The sequence below is a fragment of the Echinococcus granulosus genome, assembly GCF_000524195.1.
Source record: "Echinococcus granulosus chromosome Unknown EG_S00072, whole genome shotgun sequence".
Taxonomy (NCBI): Eukaryota; Metazoa; Platyhelminthes; class Cestoda; order Cyclophyllidea; family Taeniidae; genus Echinococcus; species Echinococcus granulosus.
In genome coordinates this window covers 63,806-91,675 of record NW_020170452.1, presented here as the reverse complement: position 1 = coordinate 91,675, position 27,870 = coordinate 63,806, and the positions used below count along the sequence as shown (strand labels likewise).

The 27,870-nt window shown below is 41.6% G+C and overlaps 5 protein-coding genes across 5 annotated transcripts; 3 read left to right on the top strand and 2 right to left on the bottom strand. All coding sequences in view use genetic code 11, as the record gives it.

Moving 5' to 3' along the window:
* On the bottom strand, positions 1-12,832 carry EGR_07195 (Pyridoxal-dependent decarboxylase domain-containing protein; the record flags this gene model as incomplete). Its single annotated transcript, XM_024496444.1, has 13 exons — positions 1-90; positions 176-264; positions 2,666-2,726; positions 2,807-2,881; positions 2,961-3,011; positions 6,309-6,518; positions 7,588-7,711; positions 7,788-7,872; positions 8,179-8,332; positions 8,974-9,093; positions 11,560-11,625; positions 12,211-12,439; positions 12,600-12,832. 13 exons carry the CDS (start codon positions 12,830-12,832, stop codon positions 1-3), a joined length of 1,587 nt encoding a protein of 528 aa, XP_024349121.1.
* Positions 12,833-14,694: 1,862 nt separating this feature from the next.
* Positions 14,695-17,037, top strand: EGR_07194 (AMME syndrome candidate gene 1 protein; the record flags this gene model as incomplete). Its single annotated transcript, XM_024496443.1, has 5 exons — positions 14,695-14,924; positions 14,956-15,066; positions 15,099-15,213; positions 15,311-15,401; positions 16,868-17,037. 5 exons carry the CDS (start codon positions 14,695-14,697, stop codon positions 17,035-17,037), a joined length of 717 nt encoding a protein of 238 aa, XP_024349120.1.
* A 2,801-nt stretch (positions 17,038-19,838) lies between these two features.
* On the bottom strand, positions 19,839-20,309 carry EGR_07193 (Enhancer of yellow 2 transcription factor; the record flags this gene model as incomplete). Its single annotated transcript, XM_024496442.1, has 3 exons — positions 19,839-20,008; positions 20,125-20,261; positions 20,296-20,309. The coding sequence occupies 3 exons, from the start codon at positions 20,307-20,309 to the stop codon at positions 19,839-19,841; spliced, it is 321 nt and encodes a 106-aa protein (XP_024349119.1).
* A 488-nt stretch (positions 20,310-20,797) lies between these two features.
* EGR_07192 (hypothetical protein) lies at positions 20,798-21,751 on the top strand (the record flags this gene model as incomplete). Its single annotated transcript, XM_024496441.1, has 1 exon — positions 20,798-21,751. The coding sequence occupies one exon, from the start codon at positions 20,798-20,800 to the stop codon at positions 21,749-21,751; it is 954 nt and encodes a 317-aa protein (XP_024349118.1).
* A 1,057-nt stretch (positions 21,752-22,808) lies between these two features.
* Positions 22,809-22,958, top strand: EGR_07191 (hypothetical protein; the record flags this gene model as incomplete). The annotated part of the gene is made up of 1 exon (XM_024496440.1): positions 22,809-22,958. One exon carries the CDS (start codon positions 22,809-22,811, stop codon positions 22,956-22,958), a length of 150 nt encoding a protein of 49 aa, XP_024349117.1.
* Positions 22,959-27,870: the final 4,912 nt, after the last annotated feature.

The following is a 27,870-nucleotide window of genomic DNA, read 5'->3' as shown; positions in this document are numbered from 1 at the left end:
CTAGAACGGACAATCACAGATGACTGTCTCGGTGGTAAAGAAACGTTTGCTAGAAAGTCGTCCTGCCTTGATAGTATCTTCACCTCCGGTCTGAAAATTACTTCAAAATAACTTTTAAACATTTTGGTTTCAAATTTGGAAAGTTTAGCCTTTCACAAGTCAAGTATAAGCGCACCCAGTGATTGAGACTGTTGAGAAAACGCCGATCCATTGGTCGATCCTGATCCTTGTCCACGCGAGCATCCGAGGACTCGGACATAACATCTATGATTTAAAAAAAAAACAGTGGGATGAAGGATGACTTTGACCACCGCGTAGGCTATTAAGTAGTAAAGTTGTAATTTTCCCATATTTAAAACCCCAAACTTTACTGCTTCGTTATACGGTAGCAAAACGGCACTTCCAGCATCTCACGTCTGTGATTCCACACTTTTGGTGTATCTCTACTAGTCTTCGACCTCTACTGTACATTCGACAAAAAGCTTATTCCTAGCTAGCATGTTTTAGGGGTAGAAAAATTACTGTAGAAGAAAAACAATGCCGGTATTTGGTGGGTTAAAAAGACCACAGTAGGAAATTATTTGTTACAATCAGCTAGAACAGGAGGAATTAACCACAAAAAGGACATCAAAAGCTCGCAGACATTTGAACAAATTGAAGCATTTGCATCAATTAGTGAAGACGTTTACAATCCACAATGAAACAAAAGCCTGTGCTTTTCAACTTTACATATGGTTTTTTCATCCGATGCAAAAAACCAGTCCTAGCACCTCTGTTTCTACCTAACGGTTACTTCCTAGAAGGTAATTCCGATTTTGACGTAATCAGCTGGTGGGAAAAAAGGCAATGAGGATCATTTGGGGAAACGCCACCAGAAGAATGTAAAGAGTGAAACAATGTTCTCTTTCTATCACACCAACAATGCATCAAGAGATTTCGAGGATTGTGTGGACTTGTGAACCTAAGAATAACACTTCTCACGCATTTTCTACCACTGACTGCCTCTTAAGGAAAGAACTGTCTTTGTGTGATGTCAAGTAGCAGCGAGATGCAGGAAACAGGTGGAGTCTTGTCGTTAACGCTTAGCTCCGTCTCCAGTTCATCGCGCACACACACACACAAAGTGGCCTTCCAACGATGAAGTGATGGCCCAGTAGAAATGTGATGTGCAACAAGGGTGCATAATTTGGAAAGGACAAACATCATGTTTGTTGGGCCGACCTTGCAATACAGCAGTCACTTTCCACCAAAGTCAATCGGCTACTCAGTCAGTCGGTGAGGCAGGTAAAAATGTGCAGCATGGCCTCACATTGTGAGGTGAAGTGGAGAAGTGACCTCAGCATTTCAGGCCATTACATGATCTTTCAACTTTCCTCCTTCCTGTAGGAGGGACGCATCTGCTTAGACTTACACAATCCTAGCTACTCTCACTTGGCGCCTACCACTTTCCATTACAAACTACTCTATCGCAGTTGGAGTAGGAGCAAACCAACTCTTTCATCTTCCATCTTTCACGATCTCCCACGTTCAACATTACTGACACCCGTTCTTACACACTCATCATCTCCAATCACTGCATTCAAATGCGGCATGCAGCACTTCTAAGTCGTAAACACAGCATCCTGCCTCACTGGCACAATGCAACCACCTGTCTGGCTGACTTGGAGTGATTCATTACCAGAACCACATTGTTTACCTCAACCATTTCCCTACAGGATCGTTCTGCTGCTCCATACTTCCTCAAAATACAAAACACTGGAATTGACAAGTAGCTAACTTTTTCATCTTGACAATCGGGTTAAACTCGATTTGTGAAGCTGACAAGTTGCATTCACATCCATCAGGTTCAAGTGACATTTGACGATGTGGCAAGTCACAATTGGGATAAAGCAGAACCGCATCAACAGACCAACAAACCCTCGCCTTTGCATTAACATCGCATGAATTTTGCTAGCCCTTTGAGGAGCCACAGTATACCGTTGCAGTGAACTCTACCAAAAATTGCAAGAACTTTTATTAATCAGCAGGGGCCAAAAATGGATTGCAATGACCTGAAGGCTTGATATCTCCTCCTCTCATAAGAAGGCAAGGTCCACGTAAATAGACTCTGACAAACTGGGAGTAACTGCAGAGTCTGGAATTTATAAGTTCATTCCAAAAAGTGTGTGTGTATGTGATTGAGTGTCAAGAGATTTCTACCAGACTGGTGGCTAGGCAATTCCTAGATGTCATAAGTATGAGTTGAAATAGATTCCATTCTGAAGGCTCTTTCAACCGGCTATATACCGAGGTTGATGAGTATTGCTGATGAGCTGAAGGCAGTGAAGGAATCTGAGGAATACACGTGATGCCACCAGTACAACAATATTGCACCACCTAAGCGTATGCCCCAAGCACAAAGATCAGGAATTATTCCTCTCACAATCTTTCTATAATAAATTGCATGACGCTATAATCCGAGGATTTACTAACTCCCCTAGTGAAAAAAAAAATGAATCAAGCACGCAGTAAAAAGAAAGATTTAAAAAGCCTTCTAAAAAAAACCACAAAGTGGGTGTAACAAGCTGAGACGGGAAAATTGATCGCTTGTGTGGCAATGAAGCCTAGAAACACACTACAGATATGTCATTTTATCAGGAAAAAATGGAGTAAAAAAGGGACCTACTTTGAGACGAGGATAAAACATAGCGGAAGAGGATGAGTGGACAATGCACGGAATTCTCACACTAAAGACGACACAAAAAAAGGTGAGTACTTTGTGCCTAGACGAAATGATGAGTGTTGGGGCAGTGTGGGCTTAACTTACCAACATCTTGATAAAAAAGATGTCGGAGTCACGATCTCCATTGGAAGTTGTGACGCCGAGGCATTGGTGTGATGGCTGATGAATGAAATAAAAGGTAAGTAGAATAATAATGAATTATGGATGTCAAATAAAACCAAAAATGCGTAGCACTTACGAAAATTTCGACTGAAGGAAGGGACTCCATCTTTTTAAGCGTGTACGCAGTCTAGAAAAATATGATGGAAAGAGACAGGTAAACAGAGTAAAGCAACGCATTAATAGCGCTTGGACACCAGCTAGTGAGTATGGGCCTTTCGCATGTATAAAAGAAAATTTCCCCCTTCCTGTAGCCTCTTACAAGTGGAGACATGTCTACCTGCTCGTAAATCAAAAATAGATGTAAGTTTCTCGACTCCTTTTTGGCCACATCATCAAACTTTCTTCTCCTTAAAGAGACCTCATCAATGGAACAAACCTCCAGGAGGTAGCTTTAAACACCAACGAAAGAAGAGTTTAACGAAATGAGGGTGTGATTGGTTATTTCGAAAAAAGACTAACTTCTATTTTTAGGAAACCAACTCCAAAAACTATTCAGCGGGGAAAAAACAACTTCGATAGCTTGAACGCAAAAGCTTTGCTGATTAATTGAGATTTGAAAATTTACTGTTTAGACGTTGCGGCAGCGCTCATGGATACCTAATTGGAGAGCGCCTTTGAAGTAGTCAGCGAGTGACGGTTCAAGCGGTTTACGGCAATGACTCAATGCAATGACATTTTTTTAACCTGCTGCGCCTAGTAAAGTGCGTGCAAATGCTAGGTGAACTTGATGGATGCGACGGCAACTTGTTAGCTTTACAAAGCGGAGAAGTTGGCGGCTACTCGTCAATTCTAGTGTTTTGTATCTTAAAAAAGTGTGGAGCAGCAGAACATTCCTGTAGAGAAATAGTTGAACAATGTGGATGGATGGATGCATTGCATCAATGAGGCAGGATGCTGTGTTTACGATTAAGTAATAAGAGATGATGAATGCGTGGGAAGAACAACTGCCACTAATGTTGAAGGAGAGATTATGGAAGGTGATAGCGTTGGTTTGCACCTACTCCAACCGCGGCGAAGAAGTGGGTAGTGGGAGGTGGTGGGCGCTAAGTAGGGGTTAGTGGGTCTAAGCGAAAGAGTTTCACCCATTGGAAAGAGAAAAAAAATGAAAAACCATTACATTTTCCTTCACTTCCCTACTTCACCTTATAGCATGAGGACGTGAGGCACACTTTTAGTTGTTCAACCGACTGACTGCCTGAATATCCGACTGACTTATGACGGGAAATGGCTACTGCATTGCAAGGTCGGGCGAGCAAATACGTTGGTGGCTATCCCCAAACGATCCGCTGACTCCTCACCGCAATGAGGCACCACTTCATCGCCGAAGGCAGCTTTTTCTGTGTGTGTGCGTGTGTGTGTATGTGTGATAAACTGGTGACAGAACAATTCATTATAAGTTTTTTTAACCATCAACGTACCCTTGAAAAAGGATTACTACAACCTAGACGACTAGCAGAAAATGCAACTTAAGTAAAGTAAGCCTTAATGAGGGAAGAACGTAGATTTTGTAAATGAAGTTCCACAAACACAGCTAACTGAATATTTCCCTGACCTCAATGAAGCAAAAAAACCTGTTAATGTCTCTATAAGAGTAGCATGATAGCTGATTATGCATTAAATCCCTCAAAAACTATTGATAATGCTTAGCTGGATAGTCAACAGCAAAAGTAAGTAATGCTTGCTTAAGTGCAAGGAGTTGATTGTTTGTTTAACCTTCGGTTTTGGTAAAGGGCTACTTTGATGTCTTCGCCAGTGTACCTTCACCTAAAGGGCTGGCTTATGGGCCATGCCAGTAGCCTTAGGCATTGCTTTGTGTGGAGTATTATGTCTTCTTTAGTCTTTAAGAAAGTCTCAGAGCACTAAATTGGTGGCAGCGGAATATGAGCCCGATTTAAAAGGACATCTATCCTTATTCCTACTACCGGGTGATAAACCTCAGCGGAGCAGAAGAAGTGCATAGGCTACAGGTGGGAGAATTTGTGACGATCCCATATAGAAGGCTTGAAAATGACATCAATTTTTGGCAACTATCTCAGTCCCCTGTTCTGCAGGAAAACTATTAACAACGGGAGCAACATTGCCCGCGAGCCATCTGGAAAAGCGTCATTACAGAGTTTCCCTACCATACATGCATACTGACAATATGTACTCGCGACAGCTCCTCCACTTCTTTACTAGCTGGATAAATCTCAGATAACTATGACCGGGTAAAGCAGTGCATTGGGAACAAAGTGGCAAGGAGGATTAGTATCGAAACCCTACCCTCACGAAACTGTGTTAAATTTCGGCCTCCAATACAAAATTTGCTTTTAGGCCAGTGTCCCCACACCTAGTTATGAACACGCGCAATGACCAGCACAATTTCCTGTCCCGAATCCAGTCCCCATTCAGGAGGAAATGTCATATCCAGTAGGATCGTCAAGATGGATCAATGACCTTGCGGTCAAGTACCTCCGCAGTTGCATGGAGATCCAATGACGGCGCGGTTGGCTAACAGGTGTTGTTATTACATCGCTGATTACGTTGTGATGGTTGACAAGGCAGGTTGACCAAGGGGGGCGCCGGGGATGACGCTCCAAAGATGAGGGACCACTTTGTGCTATGGCCAGTGCACCTTTGCTGAGTGAGCTGGCCCCTAGGCCTTACCAGTAGTCCCAGGCCTTACTGTATATTGGATCTGTATATTCCGCCTGAGTATTATGGCCCCTTTCGCCTTCAAAAAAGTCTCGGTATGCCGCATAAGTCTTACACCTAATTCAGCTTAGGATCTAATTATACGGATAATTATTCTAAAGAGCTTTACTGCAGGGTAAGAACTACCGTCTGATTAGCATTGAAAGAACACAAGCACTTAAGAAACAGCTGACATATCCTATTTTTTTTCTTGAGAAACAGAGATTAAGAGCGTCCTTGCATAAAAGCCGCCATCAAACAAACATCAAGTCTAAAGGAATCATTGCACAGGGCTCAACTTACCATTCAAACATTAATTTAGCACTGCAAATTTTAACAAGCGGAAAATTGTGTTGTTTCAGTAAAAGTGCCAACACTTGGCTAAAATGCCTCGACTTACACATAGAAAGGTGACTGAATATCATTACAAAGTCGTCCATTTGAATGAGAGGAAAGCCGTTTGACTGGAGGGCGGCGGAATTTAATTGGGAAAAATTTCCAGAAAGTAATGCTGAAGAATTCTAACTGGATCATGAGAATGCTCACACCAGTTGATTTGCCCTCAAACAGGAATATGACTTTTAAATTAACGACCTCAAATTGTGAAAAACAGAGATATGCCAAGCATCGGACCTAATTACGTGGCAGATTTTACGATCTGCTACTGAGCAAACCTTCGCAGATGAAATCATTACAATCATATTGACTTCTGTGAGATTAATACCGAAAGTTTTTACGAAAGATGCCCTACCAGATGATCAGCATGTCGAAGCCGATTGACATGGCTACCATCTTGGATACGAAGCGAGAACCAAGCGAAGAGGGCATCTGAAAGGCAGGTGGAGGGGAGTGAGCGTGAAGGTAGTGATGTCGCCCCCTCCGTCTCCTCGGAAGCCGTTGTTAACGGAAAGACATTCAGGTAAAGAAGGATGGACTCTGGCATCTTTGACTGCATCAGGAGCTACAAAAAGTTGAATCAAATGGAGAGAAAATGGCTATTTTATAGGTAAATATTCTTTATTTTTGGTTCAAATGAATTGGCCCATTAAATGCTACGACCACAACAGTCGTAGACTAGAAGGATGAAAATGGGGTTTGAATGATCTAACTGAATAAATATTGGAGAATCTTGTAGGAAAATCAGATACTCCTGTTGGAGAAGCTGTGAATTGGAAGTAAAAGAGATTAGCATCAACTCTGATTTCCACATCACGTACTCTGGACTGCTACCATCCCTGTCTTGACTTATAAATCAGATGCCACATTGTTGGTGACATTGACTTGTTTCTTACTGGTTAGGTAATGCAGATGTCTATTTTGAATGACTGAATCTATGAAGACTCGCAAGAGAACTGAGAAAGCCATATCGTCTTTTGGTCATGAGTTCCGCACATGGACTAGCAACGCAGAGGAGACGAACTTGGACGAGTCAAAAGCTTCCTTGGAACACTGACATGATTGTGATACTATGCGATCATAATGTGAGGACACAATATTCTCTCCAGTTTGATTTTGGATAAATGCTTGATGTGAGAAGTTCCACTATCAACCAGATAAGGCCCTCCCCGAGACAGCTCCTAGTTGTGACACATTAATTAATATCATTGTTTTTATTCTAGGGCTTCCTGCAATTCACCGAGGCAGTCATGCCGACCTAAACAATGAAATGATCATAGGCAAACCCAAAGACAACATTTAAACGAAGCAAAAAGTATGTGGCACAATACCATTGGTTTCAATTGTCTATTTAACGACGTGATTCAGCATACGAGCTGGTGGCTGAATGAAAAGAGGTAAGGAAGTGGGTTTTTAATTGCAAAATGACATTAAAACAACTTTAGTTTAAGTCAAAAAAAAATAATCATTTTCTCTCTAGGATACGACTTTTAAAGAAGTCATAAAGTAAAAGTGAATACTAACCACTTAACTGAAAATACGATCATACTTAATCGAAAGTTGAAGGATAGGATACACAAGGTGCTACGTACTACCCTCTTTAGCAAAAAGGGAAAAAAAAACGAGAAACTTACAATATTCAGGGATCGGGGTAGACCAAAACAGAGTGATAGCTCCAAATTAATGCTATTAATCGTTGTCATCCAGCTGGGCTTTACCGGTGGGCTGGTAAGCAGCGCCAAACGGAGAAAGGAGAGTCTAAGGGGTAACACAGATATCAAGAGCTTTAGTTCCGAAAAAAAGGATTTTTAAGAAAAAAAAAGACAACACATACCCCTCAACATGAAGCCAAATTTTGTGACGCCGACAGATTCGAGCCAGGGCTGGCAGATAGTCAGAGCTCCCAGTCAGTGTTGAACCTGTTGAAATACACGGTCGTTAATGAGGGGACTGTTCCGCCTTTGCAAACATGAAGTCATGCATTTCTCCTGATGCAACAGAAGCAATCTGCCAATGAAAGAAGCTCTGATTTCAGTGACCTCAATGTTGATCGTGAACAGGTGTCTAGTCGACAAAAAGTTGCAGTAAGAACACCTCCCTTACTGCTTCCTCCTCATCAACCAATACTTCAAGGTAGATCATATATCTTATTTTCTTCTTCGAAGTTTTATGAGTTACACATTTTCCGGTGCCACGCAACAATTACTTGCGACTTTCCCACTGACGAACCTCGACTTTCTGACCGTAGCCGTCCAAAGCCCGCGAATCCATGCTATACCAAAGTTCATCCGCGATCGTATCATCTAATCCGATGGACGAAATCACGGCACAGCGCACGGAGAACATACGCTCCAAATAGTCTGTCTCTACCGTCTGATGCTACTGGTAGAAATATCACATATCTCCGTAGTCCATTCACTACGGCCCTGCACTACCTTGTAAGACGGAGAATAGGATTTCCTTTCGACTAATTTGTTAGTCCTGGATGTTTCTTAAAAGTTTTTATTTCACAATATCAAGCTGCATCGAGTAGACAGAACTAAGCCCTCAGCGAAAAGTTGACAGTGGCTTTCATCAGGGACTGAACGAACTTCTTTGACAACTCATTCTGGTGTTTTATGAAAAATGAAACCACCACCTGTAATTGTAGTCTTGAATCGAAAACAAAACATGAATGGAAACAGACAGTCCTTAACTGATCCATTTAAATAGCTAATTGTGACCAAAAACAATAGAGGGTATGTATAGGCTAAACGATAATTTAGACAATAATTTTGCCTTTTAGGTAGAAAATATCAAACTTATTTAGGCGGTACTCAAATCTGAAATCGCACCCACTTCTTTCAGTGCCACTACTTTTTTCCTTTAACATTTTTAATGGTATATCATTTCTCTCCTCTCAAACACTTCTGTGGAACTTACATGGTTGAAGAACGAACAACAGGACCATTGAGTAAATCACTCATGAGGTATATGTAAGTTAGCAGTAAACTTCCACTAATAAGAATATTTAAAAATACAACAGTAGGATTGGAAAAAATGGTAGCATTAGAAATTTGACCTGCATAGGCGATGAGGAGCAGGGGCTGTCGACCAAGGTGAAGGTCATTTTGGATAAATCTTTCGAAGTAGGGAACACTCTGAAACACAACAAAACCATTATGAAAGCAAAACTATATATACTTTAATAATGTATTTAATGAAGCGAACACTTCAAATCTCTGTGGTTGTCACCATCTTGATAAAAAGTTGTCGCCTCTGGACCTTCCGCACATCGATAACGAAACTTCAGGAATGACACGCAGTGCTGCGATGTCTTCATACTTATCAAGCAAGTATGAGATCAACTTGGATCGGATTCACCTCAAAACAGTAACCCCATTTCGCTGGTGGGATGTCATAATCTTATAAAAGGAAGGCACCTGCTATAGGCGGTAGCACAAGATTTATCGACATCGCCAATGGGTCGCTATCATAAATAAACAAGTCAAAAGCTAGTATTATTCTAGATAGAGGATAGTTGATGAGGGGAATGAAGTCTGCAAGCAAACCTGAGCGAATATTTAGGTCAACTCTCCCAGTACAAGTAAATGACAAATGAAACTCACTAGCTGAGAAACATCATCCATCCTACTTAGCAAATGAATGGCTTCAACGCACTGCGCTACCAGATTGCAATGAATGCATCAAATAAAATCGTCAGCATGCATAGGTACCATCAAATTCAAAAATTTCTTTGCAGAGATGAGGAGTCGCCAATGGATCCTTATGAGTATTTCAAAGAATGTTTCCTGTTGCTCGGATGGTTAACTTAGAGGCGTAATCGCAAAGACAATTCTCACAGCATAATGGAGGGATTAGTGTCTGCATAAAACGCACATTTTTTACGCTCTCCAACACAATAACCTTCACGCTTGTAAGCTTGGTACTGTACTACCCATGTTACCTAGGTTAGTTGCCTCCAGGTTCCTGTCTATGCATGCAAAAAGGCTATTTCCAACATATGCTTTTATGAGTGACTCAAAAAATACACTGTAGTAGTCAACTCACAACTACAATAACGTGAAATTCATATTTACCATAATTTAAAGGTTAAGTATACAAAATAAATAAACTACAGAAGGGTTTGAAGTAGATATTTAATTTGCTCAAAACAATAATTACCACTAGCTGTCCATCATACCTCTTTGAAAGGATACAAGCCGACTGTGAAGTCCACTTTAGACAATATTTCATGGTAAGAATTGAATAACTTAGCCCTAGCCACCTTTATTTCCATCTCATTCTTTTTTCTCAAATCTATTTCAAGTGCGATCAAGTGAATGACATCACCTAGAGAAATAAAGAGGGTGAAACAACATCTCACATCCCATAAAAAAATCAAAAGTCTTCCGAAGGATAGATTTTGCAACAGTGTGAGACCCTGGACTGTCTTTAAAAAATGGTGCTTTCAACTTCTTCTTTGACCTGATTTTTTGCGAGGAAACAACAGCCCTTGACAAACATTGCTGTGTATTCATAAAAGCTCATTTGTTGCCTGTTTTCCCTCGATAGGTGAACAATTCGGACAGCAGCGTACCACACGGACGCACAAACAAAGTGCAGTCTTCCAACGGAGAAGTGATACCTCAGTGAAGATGCCGAGTGGGACGTTGGTACATCATTCGGAGATGACAAACAATGTGTTCGTCCGCCAAAAGTTGCAATGCAACAGCCATTTCCCATTATAGGTCGGTCGGTCACTCAACGAGTCAGTTGGTCAGTCAGACCGTTAAAAGTGTACAGCACGTCTTCGCATTATAAAATGAAGTGAAGTGTGGACCAAAGTGGTAGTCTTTTGGTCTCAATCTATCAGGCCATTTCTTAGTGTTTCACCTTTGCTCTTCCCTGTTGGTAGGACTCATTTGCTTAGACACACAGTCCATCTCTCCACTACTCACTTCTCTGTATCAGTCGAGGTAGATGCAAACCAACTCTTTCATCATCTTTCACGTTCAACGTTACCAACGGTTGCTCTTACTCACCCACTTCTTAACAGTAAACGCAGCATCCTGCCCCTTCACACAATGCAACCACCTGTCTGGCTGACTTGGAGTGATTCATTACCAGAACCACATTGTTTACTTTAACCATTTCCCTACAGGATCGTTCTACTGCTCCACAATTTCTCAAAGCACAAAACACTGGAATTGACGAGTAGCTAACTTCTTCATCGTGAAAATCGGGCTAAACTCGAGTTGTAAAGCCGACAAGTTGCAACCACATCCATTAAGTTCAAGTGGCATTTGGTGATGTGAGAACTCAAATTAAGGATAAAGTAATAGAGAGCGCAATAGAGTTGTACATCATGCCGATAGAGCACCACTGTATACGTCTTGCAAGACTCCACAAGCTGTAAGCTAATTGACCTCCAGGCCTAGTTTGCTCGATTCACTTTTGAAAAAAGACAAGCTATTAGCCTTGAAGGACACTAAATGATTGGTGCTTGGAGGTACAAGACGCTGTATTCTATGCCCGCACGTCTTTTTTATGGTTTAACTTTAAGACGTCAGCTAACCCAACGTCAAGATGCTACCCAATGAAACTGGAAATTCCACACAACTCACAATTGTTGGCAAAGTGCTGTTATCTTCTGCAGGTAAGACGGTGATTAGGAGACCGGAGCAGCAGAGCTGTGAAAAAACGCAAACGTAACGAGAATAAGGTACCTATAACTATATGTGGAAATATTAATCACTCAATTTATTTCCTATTTAGATGCCCATTATACCAGAGATATGAGGAATGCATGCTTATAAACGTGACTATTTTACTATCACGAATGAACATTTGTTGGACAACCATTGTAAGAAATGTAAAGGCAAATATTTATCTAAAAAGTTTTCAGGTTGAGACTAAAGTTTGTAAAGGATTGTTATTCGAGAAAACAGGAGATGGATTCATAATCGATGAAGTGGAAGTCAGTGAACTAGAGATATTCACAAGAACAAAGTTGAAATGAAGTGAAATGGGGCGGAAATAAATAACACCAATAGAAAAGAATGAACAAAGTATGAGTGGACACATCAAAGATCAAAGAAGAAACGAGTGACTAGGCAGAGCAGAGATTGGCAGTAAAGTATGGGGTCGAACGCAGGCGTTAGCGAACAAATAAATGCTTGAATGGGTGCACTGGTGGTTAGGGGGACAGTTTAGGGTTGCAACGTAGCAGCAAGCATGTTAACATGCAAAAAATTTTCGGATAAAAGAACGCCTACATTGAGCGACAGCCACCGACGCAAGTGTGATGGAGCAGCAGGACTAAGATAGATCACCGAACGAGAGGCCGTGCCGCTATTAGACGAATCCAGGGGCGAGTTACCCGAAAAACCGGGAGAACCGGTATCGGTGTACCAGGACTCCTGCAGAGCAACTCGGCAAGCTGTGACAACACTCTCATTTGAGTCCTCTCCACCATAACAAACCCTCAGGCACGAGGCCGAGTAGCTGAATTAAAACAGCAAGAATATTAACTTTGAGGTGCTTTTAAAGCGAGATGAAGTGTGGTCAGATTAGCTGTATCATTTAGCCATGGAAGTTATAAGAAAAAAAACAAGCATTGAAACACTACTAAACCATCAAACAAAACCAGAATGAAATCACTTACTGCCAAATATGTTCCACACAAACGGAAATATCACCCAGAATGCGAGAAATGATCCTCTGACGGTGTTTTTCCTCCAAGTGATGAAGAAGGAAATCCACTTGATTGACGGTGTTTTGTAAGTGGACGTCAGTTTCTGGGATAAGTGAGCGAACTTTTTCTATTTCGGAATTAGCTGACTGGCCGACGGTCCGAGTCAGAAGTTCAGCCAACAAACTCCACATATCGGATTCCATGAACCTAAAAAATTAAAAATATAGGGGAACCTAAAAAGATAATATGAAGAGTGAAAACGAAAAAGGTGGCCAAAATTAGCATGACGGCAATAAAAGTAAAAAAACTGTGAAAAAAATTATTCAGAATCACAAAATGGGTGTTAGAGGAGTGACAAAAAAGCTATCAGCTTGACTAAAAACATAGAGCCTTCCCTTGAAAGAATCACAATGAAGCAGAAAATAAAAAAAATTGACTCAGTAGCCTAAGCTATAAAATTGTGAATATAGAAACACAAAAAAAGCAACCGGAGTAAAAAGTTTGAAGCAAATTCAGCATTAAAAATACGCATCATTTATTGCGCACTAAAATAAAGTGACAACTTGCAGTGTGAAATATAATTGGCCGTAGTCAAATGCGCGTGGAATTTCGGAAACCTAAGGGCCGTTGAATCAAGCGCGTATACAATACCAAATCGGAATTTCATGCCAGCTCATATCAACACGACCAATAAACTATCAGAGAAGCGACGTAAATGCTAGCAAAAATGGCTTAAAAGCATGCATTATTTTGGGTGCCTGTCTAGTTTGCTAAAATACAATAATAATATTCAAATTTGATACAAAAATCATCAACATCGAACTCGAATTGCAATCAAATTCGAATGCTTGCAATATTTTTTTCACTTGGCTGATGCTATATGCATCAATACACATTTTAAGGAAAGTAATGTAGCGTCCCGAGACTCCCTGAAGACGAAAGAAGACAAAATACTTGGGCAGAATATATATATTCAGCACGGAGGTGTCTGGGCTATTGGCATGGCCCAAAAGGCCAGCCCACCCAGCGAGGTACAGGGGGGCTAATTCGAAGTACAAAAGTGGCGCATCACCAGAACCGAGGGATAAACCACTATCGTATTACAGTAATATATCGTAGGTGGTTTTGTAATCGTTCCTTACATTTTCTATTTTGTAGCTGGACGTAATAGGGTTCCTACGTTTCATTGCTCCCATCTAGCTGAAATTTCAGGCATGCCTGTGTGGACGAGACTCATCGGTCTCCGCTTCTCTGTTATTAGCATTCGTAGAGACGCCCGGTTGATGCGTTTGGGGCATATTTATGAAAGATGAAAAGATGGAAAGAAAAATACAACTTTTGAGAAGGAGAGGAACCGCAGTCACAAGGTGCGGGAGGGGACGATACGGCCACGAGATTCTAATTTCCTGATTGCCTCCTCCCTGAACGGTGCATTAAAACAACATAAGCATTATACTTGCAGCCCCTCGGCTTTTTTGTTCGTCGGCAGTACACATTCTGCACTTGAATTAGGACTACTTCTGTTTTCATGATAGTCTCGTGATATTTATGCTACAACGCCAAATTTTACTAAACATATCTTAGCAGACTTCTACTTTCAACAGCCTTTTCTCGGCTAATTTTTTTTTAATCTTGTTTTATGAAAGGTGGAATGTGGTGGCCTACATTTTATTCGCTTATTACTCTTACGACTGGCAGCCTGAACACTTTGCCCGCTGTCCATTTATGTTTTACTGGCTTCTTTAAAAAAAGCTTTTATTGACTTGAGTCTTTAATGTCAGGGTTAAGTTACTTTCAATATGGTTGCTAAGACTCGCCTAGTTTTACTCAACCTGCTTTTTAGCTTTTCCGGTTTCCTTTGGGTATCACACGTTTTAACCATGTACATGCACTTTACTTTATTTTATAAATTTAACCTTAAAAATTTAAAGTTTCTTTTGGATGGTAATACGATTTTCAGTGCTTTGTTTAACACAGGAATTAGCCTTATTCTTTAAGCTCGCCCTTTGCTTCCGCACTTTGCAATTGGTTGGCTTTGTTGTAGTAGTGGTACCACCTTTTGCAAATGTCTAAACACAGTTTTAACCATAATTCGCCAGCTCTGGGATGCAAAAAACAAAGGCTTGATAAGAACAACAACAGTGTGGAAGAAGAAAGCGTTCCAGCACCTTCTAGTGATATTTCTCACCCATTAGTCCGGCGTGAAATGTGCCTTTATTGTTTTGACGTACTTCATAGGCAGCTATTTAATCAGGATCCTCCACCCCAACCCAGAACTTTCCCAAATCATGCATAGTATTGGTTCTTGATTTCTGTTTATTTTTAGTCCCTTATTTGTTACCTGGAGTTATGGTAAAGACCAACGTCTTCGTGGCTGTATTGGGACCTTTAAGGCAATGAACTTGTACACTGGCCTTCGTGAATATGCGTTAAACAGGTAGCTTATGTTCTTTTTTACGTTTTCCCCAGTGCATTACGCGACTCGCGTTTCTCTCCGATTACGCAAAAAGAATTTCCCCACCTCTATTGCTCCGTCTCCTTGCTTACAGATTTCGAGGATGCCGCTGATTACAAAGATTGGCAGGTTATTGCTCTAAGTTTGCTTGTCCATCGTTTTCTTCTTTTTTAATATGCATACAGATTTATTACTTTCTCCAACCAAATTCATCTCTTTTTACCAGATCGGCGTTCATGGAATCCGAATAGAGTTTCTAAATGAGCGTGGGTCTCAACGTTCTGCAACATACCTTCCAGAAGTTGCCGTTGAACAAGGTTAGCAGTTCGCCTACTTCGAGGGTATTTGTCTTTTGCCTTCTCAAACTCATCAATCCCATGTAGTACTGTTTTTTTTGAGAACATTGTTGTTCATCCCGTGACTGTTTTTTGACATTGAACATTTTCGACCTATTTTTACTTATCTGTATGGTCTATTTTTTGGTCAGATTCACACATCTGCGCTAATAATTTAAAAACCCTTTTAATTCCTTAACTTTACCTGCCGGACCCGAACCGGTTCTTTACAAGTGGGTCTTATATTGTGCAACCTTTTTGTATTTTGAGTTTCCATATCACATGCTACACTTGTGATCATACCCAGTAGCAGAATTTGTGGATTTATAAAAGCCAAGCGACTATAATGTGAAGTGTGCTGTGTCTCCTTGACCTAATAGTGCAGTGCATTCTTTGAGTCCCCACATCATAAAAATATCGTAAGTTTTGCATCATTCCAGTCTGGTTTCGGTGTTTGATTTCTAGGCACTGTGCTTACCGAAATGCATAACATAAATCTGTTGAGAAGAGAGTCTCCGTAAATATTATCGACGCTACACAGTCTGTTCATTTACTCTGTCATGCATCTTCTGTTTGGCTGGTTAGCATAACCACCGGCTAAATCCACATACCGCGTAGCCGTAATCCTTGTTTATTCTTATATCTGGTAGGTAGGTGTTTCCATTTCTTGTCAATGCGCCTCTCTCTGGTCCTTGCACTTGTTTACTTTGCTTTCGTTTTAATAAATAGGCTTTGTGGTTCTACATATCTTTGAACAAGTGCTCTAGCCAAAACTGCCTCAACCGAGCAATATGACCTGTCTATTTCTGTTTTGTAACTGCTCTTCTCCATTTCTTTGTTTCTAACATGTGACCTACGATATACAGGGCACAACTAATGCGTTCGTTTTATCGCTCTGGTTTTATACTCTGTGTGAATTATTTAACTTCGTTTTTAAATGTCATTGCTATGTCACTCTGCCATTATCGACGTGTATGTCTCTCAAAAACTTGTTCCGTATATGCGTGGTTGCGGCCCACGTTTTACACCTCTGTACGAAATTACACTTTCAGGATTCAGCTAACTACGAGGCGCGTTTTAATCCATCTGTGGTGTTGGATGTCGAAGCTGTATTCAGGCAACACCGTTTTCACGTCTGTTTGGTACTTTCTACGCTAATGAAATTATCATATTCCTTAAGCCATTCACTCAAGCTTTGCGTCACTTCGTACTCATCATACTTAAACAGGTTTCCCCTACATTTGATAACCAATTATTACATCTGCACAGTGTGTGAATTAAATTACTTCCCACATATTTTACGCTAGTTATCTGCATCATCTTCCGAGACATCTCAAATTTGTCGTGGTATGTGTTTCCGGTGCACTTTGCCTCCACATCAGTGCCGAATTGTTTTAGTTACTTGCTCCACCTTTGCATGGGTTGTCACGATCCCTCTCCCTTTTCAGGTTGGAATCATCAGGAGACAATTGACTCTCTGCTCAGGAAAGGCGGCTACAAGGGATCCATCAACGAGGCGGTGCGCTCTTCGGTGCGTCTGACGCGATATCGTAGCGATGAACTACAACTACATGCCGGCGACTACTTCGCTGAACAGGCCAATGGTTATCGCGTGTAGATATGCACTGGAGGCGATAGCAAGCTGAAGAGTGGGAGAGTAAGTGAGCGGAAGCTAATGCTCGTGCTTCCGTCCACCTCTCCCTCCCGCTTTAGTCTTTCGCTCACTCACTCATTTTCTGAACATTACAAGGTAGGTTGGTAAATCGTTGTTGTGCTGATTTCTGGATCAGAAAGGTTGGCTTATGGGTTCTCCCGTTTGCTTAGAATGGACGAGGAGACGAATAATATGCAGCGTCAGATGGAAGACCTTAATTTGCGTGTTCTGAGTAAGGAGAAGCCTTGTTAAGCTTACGGAGCATTAGATCGTTTCAAACGTCCGTTAAGTCTCCATTTGATCGCTAACCTATCCCCCCCCCCATTAATGCAAGCTGTTAAATCTTTGGCTTCTCTATCTCTAGGTTGAGCCTTCAGTTTAAGAAAGGACAGAGTGTAGGCTATAGCGGGACTGGTCTAGCACAGGGAGGACACTCGCTCACGAATGTCCTCCTGCCCTAATGTTTTGAGGGCATTGGGTGACATGTTGGCTACCGGGGTTCGTGCCAAATGGCATGCTGATTTTATTGCCTGACCCTGGTGGCACAAGTAGGTGCTATGTGTTTCTTATCATTTTACTCCACCCGATTGTACCAATGCGGGCCTCTAACAGCTTGGTTGATGATAAAAGATGTTAGTGAAAAGACCAACTCGGCACTGCAAGTGGTAACATCATCAGGGCAATAAAATATTTGAGCCAAGGCACTCCGGTGATGGCTTAAAAATGTTATAACACCTACATAATGTCGCATTAACGGGTTGTTTATGGGGGTGAATGAAAGGCCTTTGATTCGTTTAGGGTTACCAGCTTATAGCGACGGCATATATTGTTTACCGCCGCTTGTAAATAGCAATTAGCAGGAGCCGAAATGGTGGCGTTATCCGCCTTTTAAATCATGCAGTATAATGCGAAATGTGGACTTGGAGTTTTAAATTAACCTCGATGTTTTGTTTTTTTGTCTTTTATCTCTCTTTAAGAAACGACTCATCTTTGCTCACTACTCTGAGGGCGTGCAATTTAATCCTCACTGCTCTTTATTACAGCCAATCAAAAGCACCCGTATTAGTTTTACATTAAAGCTAAAATCTCCGTTTTTATAGTACCAATGATTGCGTGACTTGCGCTGCCTTTTCTTTTTATCACTTTCCGGCAAGCTTATACATCTTATCAGTACGAACCCAATTCGACTTTGGGATATTTTATAAGAACAGCTTTTTTTCACGTGTAGTACATGTGGAAAAGGGAGACATGTCTGACAACGACTGTGTTGAATCAGTGTCTTCCCTGTTGAGTGTGTTCGCTAATAAATCACTGCGCTCCTTCATTCCCGCTAACATAAATAGGAGTATGGCTTTTTTTATCATTCACATGCATGGAGTGTCGTTATAGGCGACAGGTTGTCATACCAACGAGTTGACTTCATGTCAGTCTAATATTGCGGGGGGTATCATGTTGCATGTCATTTGTAAAACCGGCTATTGATCGCCCGGTGAAATTCCTATTGGTTCGTCAAGGTTAACCCGCATAGCGCTCTCCCCTTGGAGCTTTTGAATACGAAAGAGGTACGGTAAGATCTTGTTGCGTGAGTTGTCATGTGACATCGCAGATTTTGCGTTTGAGTAAGTTGGGAGCACGCTTACTACTCAAATGGTTTGATATTGTGATGGAAAGTGGAGAGATAAATAAATTTAATGGCCTATGTTTGCCTTTTAGGTTCACTCGTAAATCTGTGCGTCTCTCATCGGCCCCGCAATCCACCTTATCATCGTTAACATCTCCACTCTCCGTTTTCATCACCGTTTTTATCGCCCCACTCATCTAGCCTGTTACTCGTCTCCACCCTTTTTCTATTTAACAGGCAGCGATATACCCACCATGTGCTAGTGCTCCCAATCCCCTTTTCCCTCATCCTTTACCTCTTTCAAAAATACCGCCTTGGAATAAAGTAGACTGACAAGGATAATGACTGTCCTGCACTGATTTACTTGTCTTTCTTTGCCCTCCCCGCTCCACTTATTAATCAAACTGACCCGCCTTTTACTCTCAAACAATATAGATAAGTTGGAAAATATTGACAAAAAAACTGAAGTTGACCTTTAAATAGTCTGCTTACTTTTGTTTGGCAGCCAAATGATGTGAGGAGGGAGGAACTGTCGTTAGCTATGTCAGAGGGGGTGTAGGTATTACGGGATCTGGTCAACATTCGGTAATGGGTGGGCGGTCTGCCTCTACCTAGAGTTAGTGTAGGTTGGCCCTGTCATCCTCATCAAAGACGGCTAGCAAGAGCAACAAGGGGACGCTGAAGTAGGTAAGTAAAAGGAGCCGAGGACCATGGCGAAAAACAGATCAACCACGTCACATCTCAAAGGTCCCCTTATACGAACTTCAAAGGTTCGCTTGACTTCAACGCCCCGAAACTGGTAGCTAAACGTGCGGATCCTCAAGCATAATAAAATGATGGAGTGAATAACAGCGAACGTAGGAAAGAGCAGGAGACTTGGTGCTTACTAGGGATGGTAGACGTTAGCAGGACCTATAAAACCGTTTTTTGCAGATGCAGAGGAGATACGAAGTAGGTTTTACTCAATAAGCGGGAAATGGTAAACTCTGGGAAAACATTCAAGGCAGCCCTTGACCAAAGCAAAAATAGCATGAAATCTCAAGTAGGAGGCATCAAGAAGGACCAGTAATACCATTAAACTACTCCATTAGCAAAAAAGTGTATTAAGCTTTAAAAAATTCACAGAACGAGTGCACGGGAGTGGTCATTCGTATTTGTCATCATTGTCCTCTCTATCCTTGGGCAAAAACTTGCGAATGGCATCGACAAGCTCCTGTTTAACAGAATCTGGAACAAGCCGACGGGCAACAGGAGTTAGTTCGGTCACCAGATCGTTCACGGTAACGCAGGAAATACCTTTCTTTGCAATCACTTCTACAAAATGGAAAGCAACTAGAACTCACTGTGGTCCGAAAAAAATGTGCAACGAGTTTCACTGAAAAAATTTACCGAACTCACAATGGTACATTCAGTGTTTCCAAACAACGTACCTTTGCAATAGGACTTAAGCTCATCCCTCCATCCGCATTCTAATAGCCTTGTCCTGAGTAAGTCTTTAAGTCTTTCTCGTTCTCCCGTAAGCATAAGTTGCTCATTAATGTACGTTCTAAGCTTAGCACAGTCCTCCCTAAAAGCGGTTTATACTCCCCCACAGATCTTACTGCATAGCAGTCATTCTTAAGGCTCAGTCTTAGTGAACACCACGACCAAGAGTAGCGCCATAATTTAATTGGCCACTAAAGACAGGGCTCTAGTGTCCTTGTAAATCAACCAATTAAATCGTGGCGCGTTTGTTGTATTTGTTGGTTGATAGCGGGCAACGGGCGCATGACAATTTCTTCTGATAAGTCTGCTTAACTTCGCCAATTGGTTCTTATTATGTTATTAATTCTCATCCTCAACTTTTTGCTTTGGAAAAAATATCCTGATTATTGCTCGATACAAATGAAAAGTAATCTGGAAATGTATGCGCATGTTATTACTCACCGGCTGCATATCGAGCCTCATAAGTAATAGTTGACCTTCTGCTTTGCACTCAGATGCTTAAGTTAGTGTACTCTAAACAAACTAGGACATATAGTTGGTCGATTACCGACTTAACTATTTTGATCATAAAACCCCTAACTCCTACCTACTCGCTTTCCCCGCATTTCAGTTCACACAATGACCGTCCCTAGCGTTCATCTCCTTGACATTCTCGGGGGTCGAAAGCTTTCATCGTTCCTCCTTTTCGAGGATTCGTTCCCTCTTGTCTCCTGCTTCTCGATTTGGCCTACATTGTGCAAACGTTTGTGCGAGCAATACACATGCCTAATTGTTCGATCAGAGTTACCCGGCTCCCCTCTTCCAAGCCAACTGCCCTCTACCATCCAGAAAATCGATTTTTGGGACTTTCCCTGTGCACTGGATTGTCTAAAGGAGGTGGGCAACCGAGTCTCCACCACACCTCCAGATTCTCCGCTCTGGGTCATTTTCTTCGAGAACATGGACGCCTTTTTAATGGATTGTCCTTCCGATCACGAAATAGGCAATTGGGCTAGCCTAATTTTATCACATCTTCTTTCTTTTGCCACTAATCATTCAATTGCCTCAGTTATCTGTTCCTTAAACATCTATAAAGCTCCCAATGTGGAAATTACCTCTTCAAGTGAACAGGTCCGAGATATTTTTGAGTCCTATGCTACCACCTGTGTTCGACTAACTCCAACCGACAACAGAAATATCCTGGAAGCTGATTTCTGGCATCGACGAACCCTTGACTCAATTTGTAAATCTGTGCGACTGATTTCTACCCTTGCTCCTCACAATAAACCAGCTGTTTCTGGTCTCTGTCAGATCACATTGGACCCCAAAACCCGTATCATTGTTAGCTGTTCCGCTTCCACGGTGATTGAGAAGGTGAAGGAGCCTGAAAGTTTACCTACCTCCACTTTTAAACTGACCGCTTCGCAGACGGAGATTGAGGCGAAACAGAAGGTCGTGCTGCCCTACCATGCTGCAGTAAATACTAGTGTAGACCCGTCTACTCTGCCTCTGCCTGAGAGCACGATTGATTACGTGCCTGATGTGTTCGATGACATTGACGAGGACGATCCCGATGATGATTTGGATATTTGAAGGGTCGCGCATTTGCTACTTATTAATATTTAAGTAACCTTTTTTCATTATTCACAGGCGACTTTGCGCAATCGCTATTTGGTGGCGGTTACGACATTCTTGAAGTCCGAAAATTTTTTCTGTACAATCCAACAGGTTTCTCTTAATACTCTCTTTGTTAATATGACACTAAATACATCATTGTATCAAGTTGTACATGAGGGAGAATAAAGTCTTACCAGGAGCTTACCGAAGAGCTTGTGAGCTGTTAGCAGAAGTGACTGTCAGAAGTGATTTCTACTCTCGACCTTTCAGTGTGACAGGCAAAAGGGGGATATTTGACGAGGTCTGTCACAAATCTAGTAGTCGCATCTATCAAGCGTGTGACGCGCGGACAGATTATCGGTCCCTTAGCTCAATGCAACATTAAATGTCGCCAACTTTGCGTGTCTGGTTCGTGCTATGAGAGATCAGGAACCTACTGTTTCCGTGCCATCGCTTATGACTAGATCGATCTGTTTACGACTTGCGATCTGGCACAGCCGGTTATCAACAAATCGGAAAATGAGTCACCAGAGTGGAATCTTAATAATACCTTACGTTGCTTCCAATAAGTAGACTTCTGCTACATGAAGTTTGGCAAGGTGAACAAGAGTAACTAGCTATTAATCTTCTCGGAACATGTAGTCTTGTCAAAGAGTCTTCCCATGTTCTGACTTCACAGCACTTTTATTTCATGTTTTCCGGCTCTCTCCCCACTTTTGTGCAAAGTTCATCGACAGTAGTGAATGCCTTACAAAGTCTTCAAAGGTGACCTAGAGACTGCATAAAATTTTAAGCATGCGGTCCCACTGAACAGAAAATTTGCCACTAGCTGTTGAGTGTCTTCATCTTCCAAACAATTGCTTTATCTAATCTACTTCTCTAGGTTTCTGCCTGTAGGATGTTAATCGGCAATACAGAATTGTTTTTTCCTTGATGACAAATTAAATGTACACCGTATATTGATGTCACATTGGCCCTCGACCTTCCACGAGCCATCTCCCCGCAGACGATGGTTTGTCATTAACGGGGGACCATGTCGTCTAGTGTGGACGCAATCTGTGAAGAGGGAAGAGTCGGAGTGGTTAAAGGTGCTCTCGAACGACTTGATCTTCGCCTGCTTTCAAAGTCTGTCCTTGGCATTCCTCAGGGTCTCCGTGCTGCTTCAGCCGCAACGATTCCTTGAATGGATGACGAATTTGCACGTCTTGGTGATTGTACGTGCTGCTTGTTGATGAATGAGGTTTGAAGCCCTTGACACAGATGGTGGAAACTTATTAACTAATACAAAAATAATATTTAAATTTCCACTCCTTTTAAGGTATAAAAAACAAGACAAGTACAATTACGTCTTCTAAATTGTATGCCTTTACAACGGCTTTTTGCATCATCAAATTATTGCGGAGAATTTCCCTTCGTTTTTTAACACTTTAAAGTGGAATATTGACTATATGCATGAAATGTCCACTACAGATTTCAGCCATCAACAATGGTTGAATAAATTTGCAAAGATTTTACAGAAATTCAAAACCTTCCAGCAACACGTAATGCCATGATGGTATGATTGACACAGCATTTTATCTTGGCGGAAACCTACGTTTTTGCAAATTGTCCCACTACCGGACAATGCCAGTAACCTTAGCTCCGCTGTACATCTGCAGTGCATTTTCTACCGCGCAGTGAGTACTTGTTATAACTTTTAAAAGGTCTTGGAACGCTATAAATAGGGAAAAAAAATCAACTAGTATTCTTACGCATGCACAGTAAACAGCAAGATGTGTCCAAGAATCCGACAGACTCAGGCCACAAATATTTAACACAAATTAAGAGGGATACTAACATCAAATCTATAAAAATGGCCAGGCCATTTCTCATCGGTTTCTTTCATACATGTAAAATAACTGCTGAAAGCTTTCTTAAAGGAAGGAGCCACTGCAAGAACTTTGTGTGAATGCACCTTTTAGGCGAGAGGGGTTCAGTAAATACGAGCCTAGTGACGGAACAGACACCATCGGCCCCCGAAGGGGAAAGTACGCTAAGAGCTCTTAAATTTGGATATCTATACCTATTTTGTTTTTCACTATCAAGTAAATTGTGTCCTCATCCACTTCGCCTTCTCGTTTTAGGGATATGAAGGCAGAGGTGGCGTGGAGGAAAGTGTCTTTTTAAGTGTCACCCTTTCCATTGCAACTAAGCGAATTCCTCCACGAAGACTCCTTTTTTGTCCAAGAGCGGAAATAAGTAAATCTTCATTTAAAGCGGTAGGACTTATCCTACTTTAGGGATGACTACTTATGGTAAGAAGCAAATATAAAATCGACGCCAGGAAAAAAACACCAACTTTATTTAGTCAGGGACATCAGAAATTGCTTGTCTTCTTTACGATACTTAGAAAGTAAAGTTTGTAGTGATTTCGAAGTGGCAAAGTCTGGCCTTAAAATGTTTGAAATATTGACTTGACGAATTTTTTTGTAGGCGGCAGTTTAATTTGTAAAGACGTGAGGTTTTTTCAACCGTTTCTGACAATTGAAACAAAGAAGTGGAAATATCGGATTTGGGTGAATGAGCTATTTCTATGTCCGGATCCTTGAGTAATAAAAGTAACGAATACCTTTCCATCTTTTGAATTCTCTACTTTGACAAAAAAAACCACTTACCATGTACTTATTGGCGTGAGTTATAAGAGGGCCATAATGAAACGTGGTGAAACACTCGGTGAGTTGGATAAATCTTGCAGAATAATCTACTCAAGTGCTGGCTAGACTCTCCCATTCACTGTAAATCATCCTAGGCCCAATATTTTTTAACTTTATCAAAAATCATGGCAACTCAGCCGCTTATTTAGTGGTTCCAAACTCGACATTATTTAAGATCAACTGTCCGGACAGTAAAGCTACTGGAATTAGAGGGTTGAAGACGAATTTTGGGTGCCACCATGACAATAGTACATGCAGTTATGTGGCACACATGTCCTGCTGTTGATAATCTTCACATATGTTGCCGACCAGTTAGCTATGGTGCCTTTAATCAAGGTAGCGAACGAGTGGCAGTGCGTACTTGGAACGGTGTGCGCTAATGGGACATTCCTTCCGAACAAATGTTGAAGTACACCATGATGAAATGGTGCTTCAGTGGCTATTTTAACCGTAGCGTTCCTCTGCTCATTCCACACCCTCAACCTTCATTATCGTCAACATCTGGTCCGATGACTTCCTGTTCTACACACATACTCGGAGTGTCATGTTGTTAGTAGCAGAGGCCAAAATCTATTCAACAAAAAAACTATCCTGATATCAAAGCGTGATTGACAAGCCTAAGCACTACTAAGGTTGGCTATCTGATGCGAATGGATATAGCTCCAAAGACTTCCATTAGAAGCGCTAAATTGACATGTACCTTTGGTAAGGCAAGAAGGCTATTGGTAACTAATGTAATACAATAGTGGTTTATCCCTCGGTTCTGGTGAGGCGCCACTTTTGTACTTTGAATTAGCCCCCTTGTACCTCGCTGGGTGGGCTGGCCTTTGGGCCATGCCAGTAGCCCAGACACCTTCTCCGTGCTGCATATATATATATGTTCTGCCCGAGTATTGTGTCTTCTTTCGTCTTCAGAGAGTCTCGGGACGCTACACTAATGTAACCTCCGACATCACGGCAATACTGAAGGGAAAACATTGTGACAACGAAGAATGGATACAGACTCTCAAACCTATGAGGTTCTTCCAACTCGTGTACTTTATTAAATATATCTGTTGTCAGGCTAACCCGGTTGGTATACAAAATATTCCCCTTGTGGAACAATTTTCCAAGCTTTAATGCCATGAAAGATAGTAGGATACCCGAATAGGACGAAATCCCGGCCACAATGAAATCCTCGAGATGTATCCTAGATGGTAAGATCAAATATCTGCTTCCCTTAACCTTAATTTTAATGCCTAGCGCTCCTGACTCTTTGGTGGTCTTTAAAGCACCGAATACGTTGGGACGGTTGAAGAAGAGGCATGAACAAAGGGAAGGAGGGGAGAAGGGGCGAGTCTCAAAAGAGGAAGAGAGTTATACCGTGACCTGATATTTTGTGTGACAGTTGGTTTAATTATGCGAAATCTTTACTGCATATGGTATGTCTCCTCAATCCTTCTGTACGTTATAAATAAACCATCCGCCGCTTTGGTAAAAATTCCTCAAAACACAAATCGTTTACGGGAAATTGTTTCTCCCTAATAGTACAAGCTGGCCAAGGAAGAAGTAGGAACAAATTTTTCGCATTGCACCAAGCAAAATTTTATCTCTCTTGTGGGAATTCACCCTTCTTCATGCTGAGAATTCAACAGTTCCGCATTAACTTTTGCCTGGTTGTACTGCTGGCCTGGGTAATAACGCGGTGTTTTGAATTAGGTCATGGTTAGATTCCACCACTGATCGGCCTTATTCAATTTGATGTTTTCCTTTCATTCTATATTGTCGTTACCGTGGTCGGTTCAAAGGTCTCTCCATCTGTCAACCGAACTGGGAGGAAACCTTATCCCCATACTGCCTACACATGGAGACAGCAAGTAATTCGCTTTCCTGATATGTGATAGTTCACTCTTCCGTCAGTCTGACAAGAGCCGTACCAGGTTGCATAACAATCATGTATGACAAGTGTCTAGGCGGAGTTTCAAAAGATTACGTTAATTTGCTACCGTTTTTGACCGATCTCGTGATGGTGAGAAGACCACCGGTCTCCGAGGTGGTGACAAATTTTAAACTGTCTCCTTCCTCCCCCTCTCCGAATAGAAACTTGACGGCTTATATGTTCCCTTTTTTTAACTTTAACAGTCATCTCGACACAACTTTCCGCACGGAAGTGTGCCACGAAGAGAACTATCAGGTAATATTTTGGTCAAACCATTCTAATGCAAAGAATGGAAGGTGAATTTACTAAGCCCTCCTAAGTAATGTGTGACTTTTGTTTCTAAGAGCTAAGACAAAACTTAGCTGCAACCACCCACAATTTCCTCCCTCACCTGCATCCCCTAAAGGGCTATTTCTATTTTTTCCAGAAGAAAGTATTGAGAACTTAGAGAAGTAGGGAGGATGAAAGCGAGGCGGTATCCACCTAAGGTGCCGTTGGATGCCTCATGGCTATGAGTCGGCATAGGAATTGGACTTTCTTTTAACTATTTAACCAATTTAAACTCTTTCTGAAGAAGTCTTCCCTAAGCACCTCCTAGCTCGATCTCGTCCTTATTTACTTGACCTCCAGCTTAAAGGTCACAGTGAAAAATTGCTTCTGCATTCCACCAGCAGTGGAGATAACCAATGATATGCTCGCCCGCCTACCAAACGGTGCAATAGAGAAACCCCGCCATATCGTAGAAGTTATTTAGCAATCCACCTAGTTTTTCAGGCTTACCGTCATCTACTGTAACAATATATTCATAGTCAAGAGGGATAGGTGCGGAGCACTTGAGTCACTTCAGTTAATTGCGCACAGCCCTCCCAACTCCAGCCCCTTAACCGGTCAGCTAGTCTGTAAAAAAATCAAAAAAGTGGGAAGAGAGGGCATAAAAACTCAAGTTGCACTCTTCGAGTGGACATTTAAAATGTACTTAACAAGATGGCACGAAAGTTGGCTTCTCTCTTCCACCTTCTTCAGTGAGGAAAATGCTCATTAGTATAGCCCCGGGGCAAAGCACAAATAGCCAAATGCGTATCTTTTTTTCGGCTTTTTTTTTCTCCTATCGACTTAATGACAGCCTAGGGGGAAGGGAAGAAAAATGCCCTTTAATTCAAAATGCTGAATCTTATATCATGCTAACCTCTCAACTTCTGTTTGCTTCGGTGCTTATTATAGCCTCATAAAACATCAAAAGAAGACAAACATTTTATGCTCCATGCACTTGAGAAGGTAAACACATAAGATCAGGCGTATTATTAAATGCTAAATTAGTCCATGTACACGGCTCGTATTTCAGTCCTTAATTCTGCCGCCTTCCACTCTGTCCTTACGTAAGAAAATGGGTAGGAGAGGGAGGAGGAGGAGGAGGAGGAGAAGGAGGAGGAGGAGGAGGAGGAGGAGGAGGAGGAGGAGGAGAAGGAGGAGGAGGAGGAGAAGGA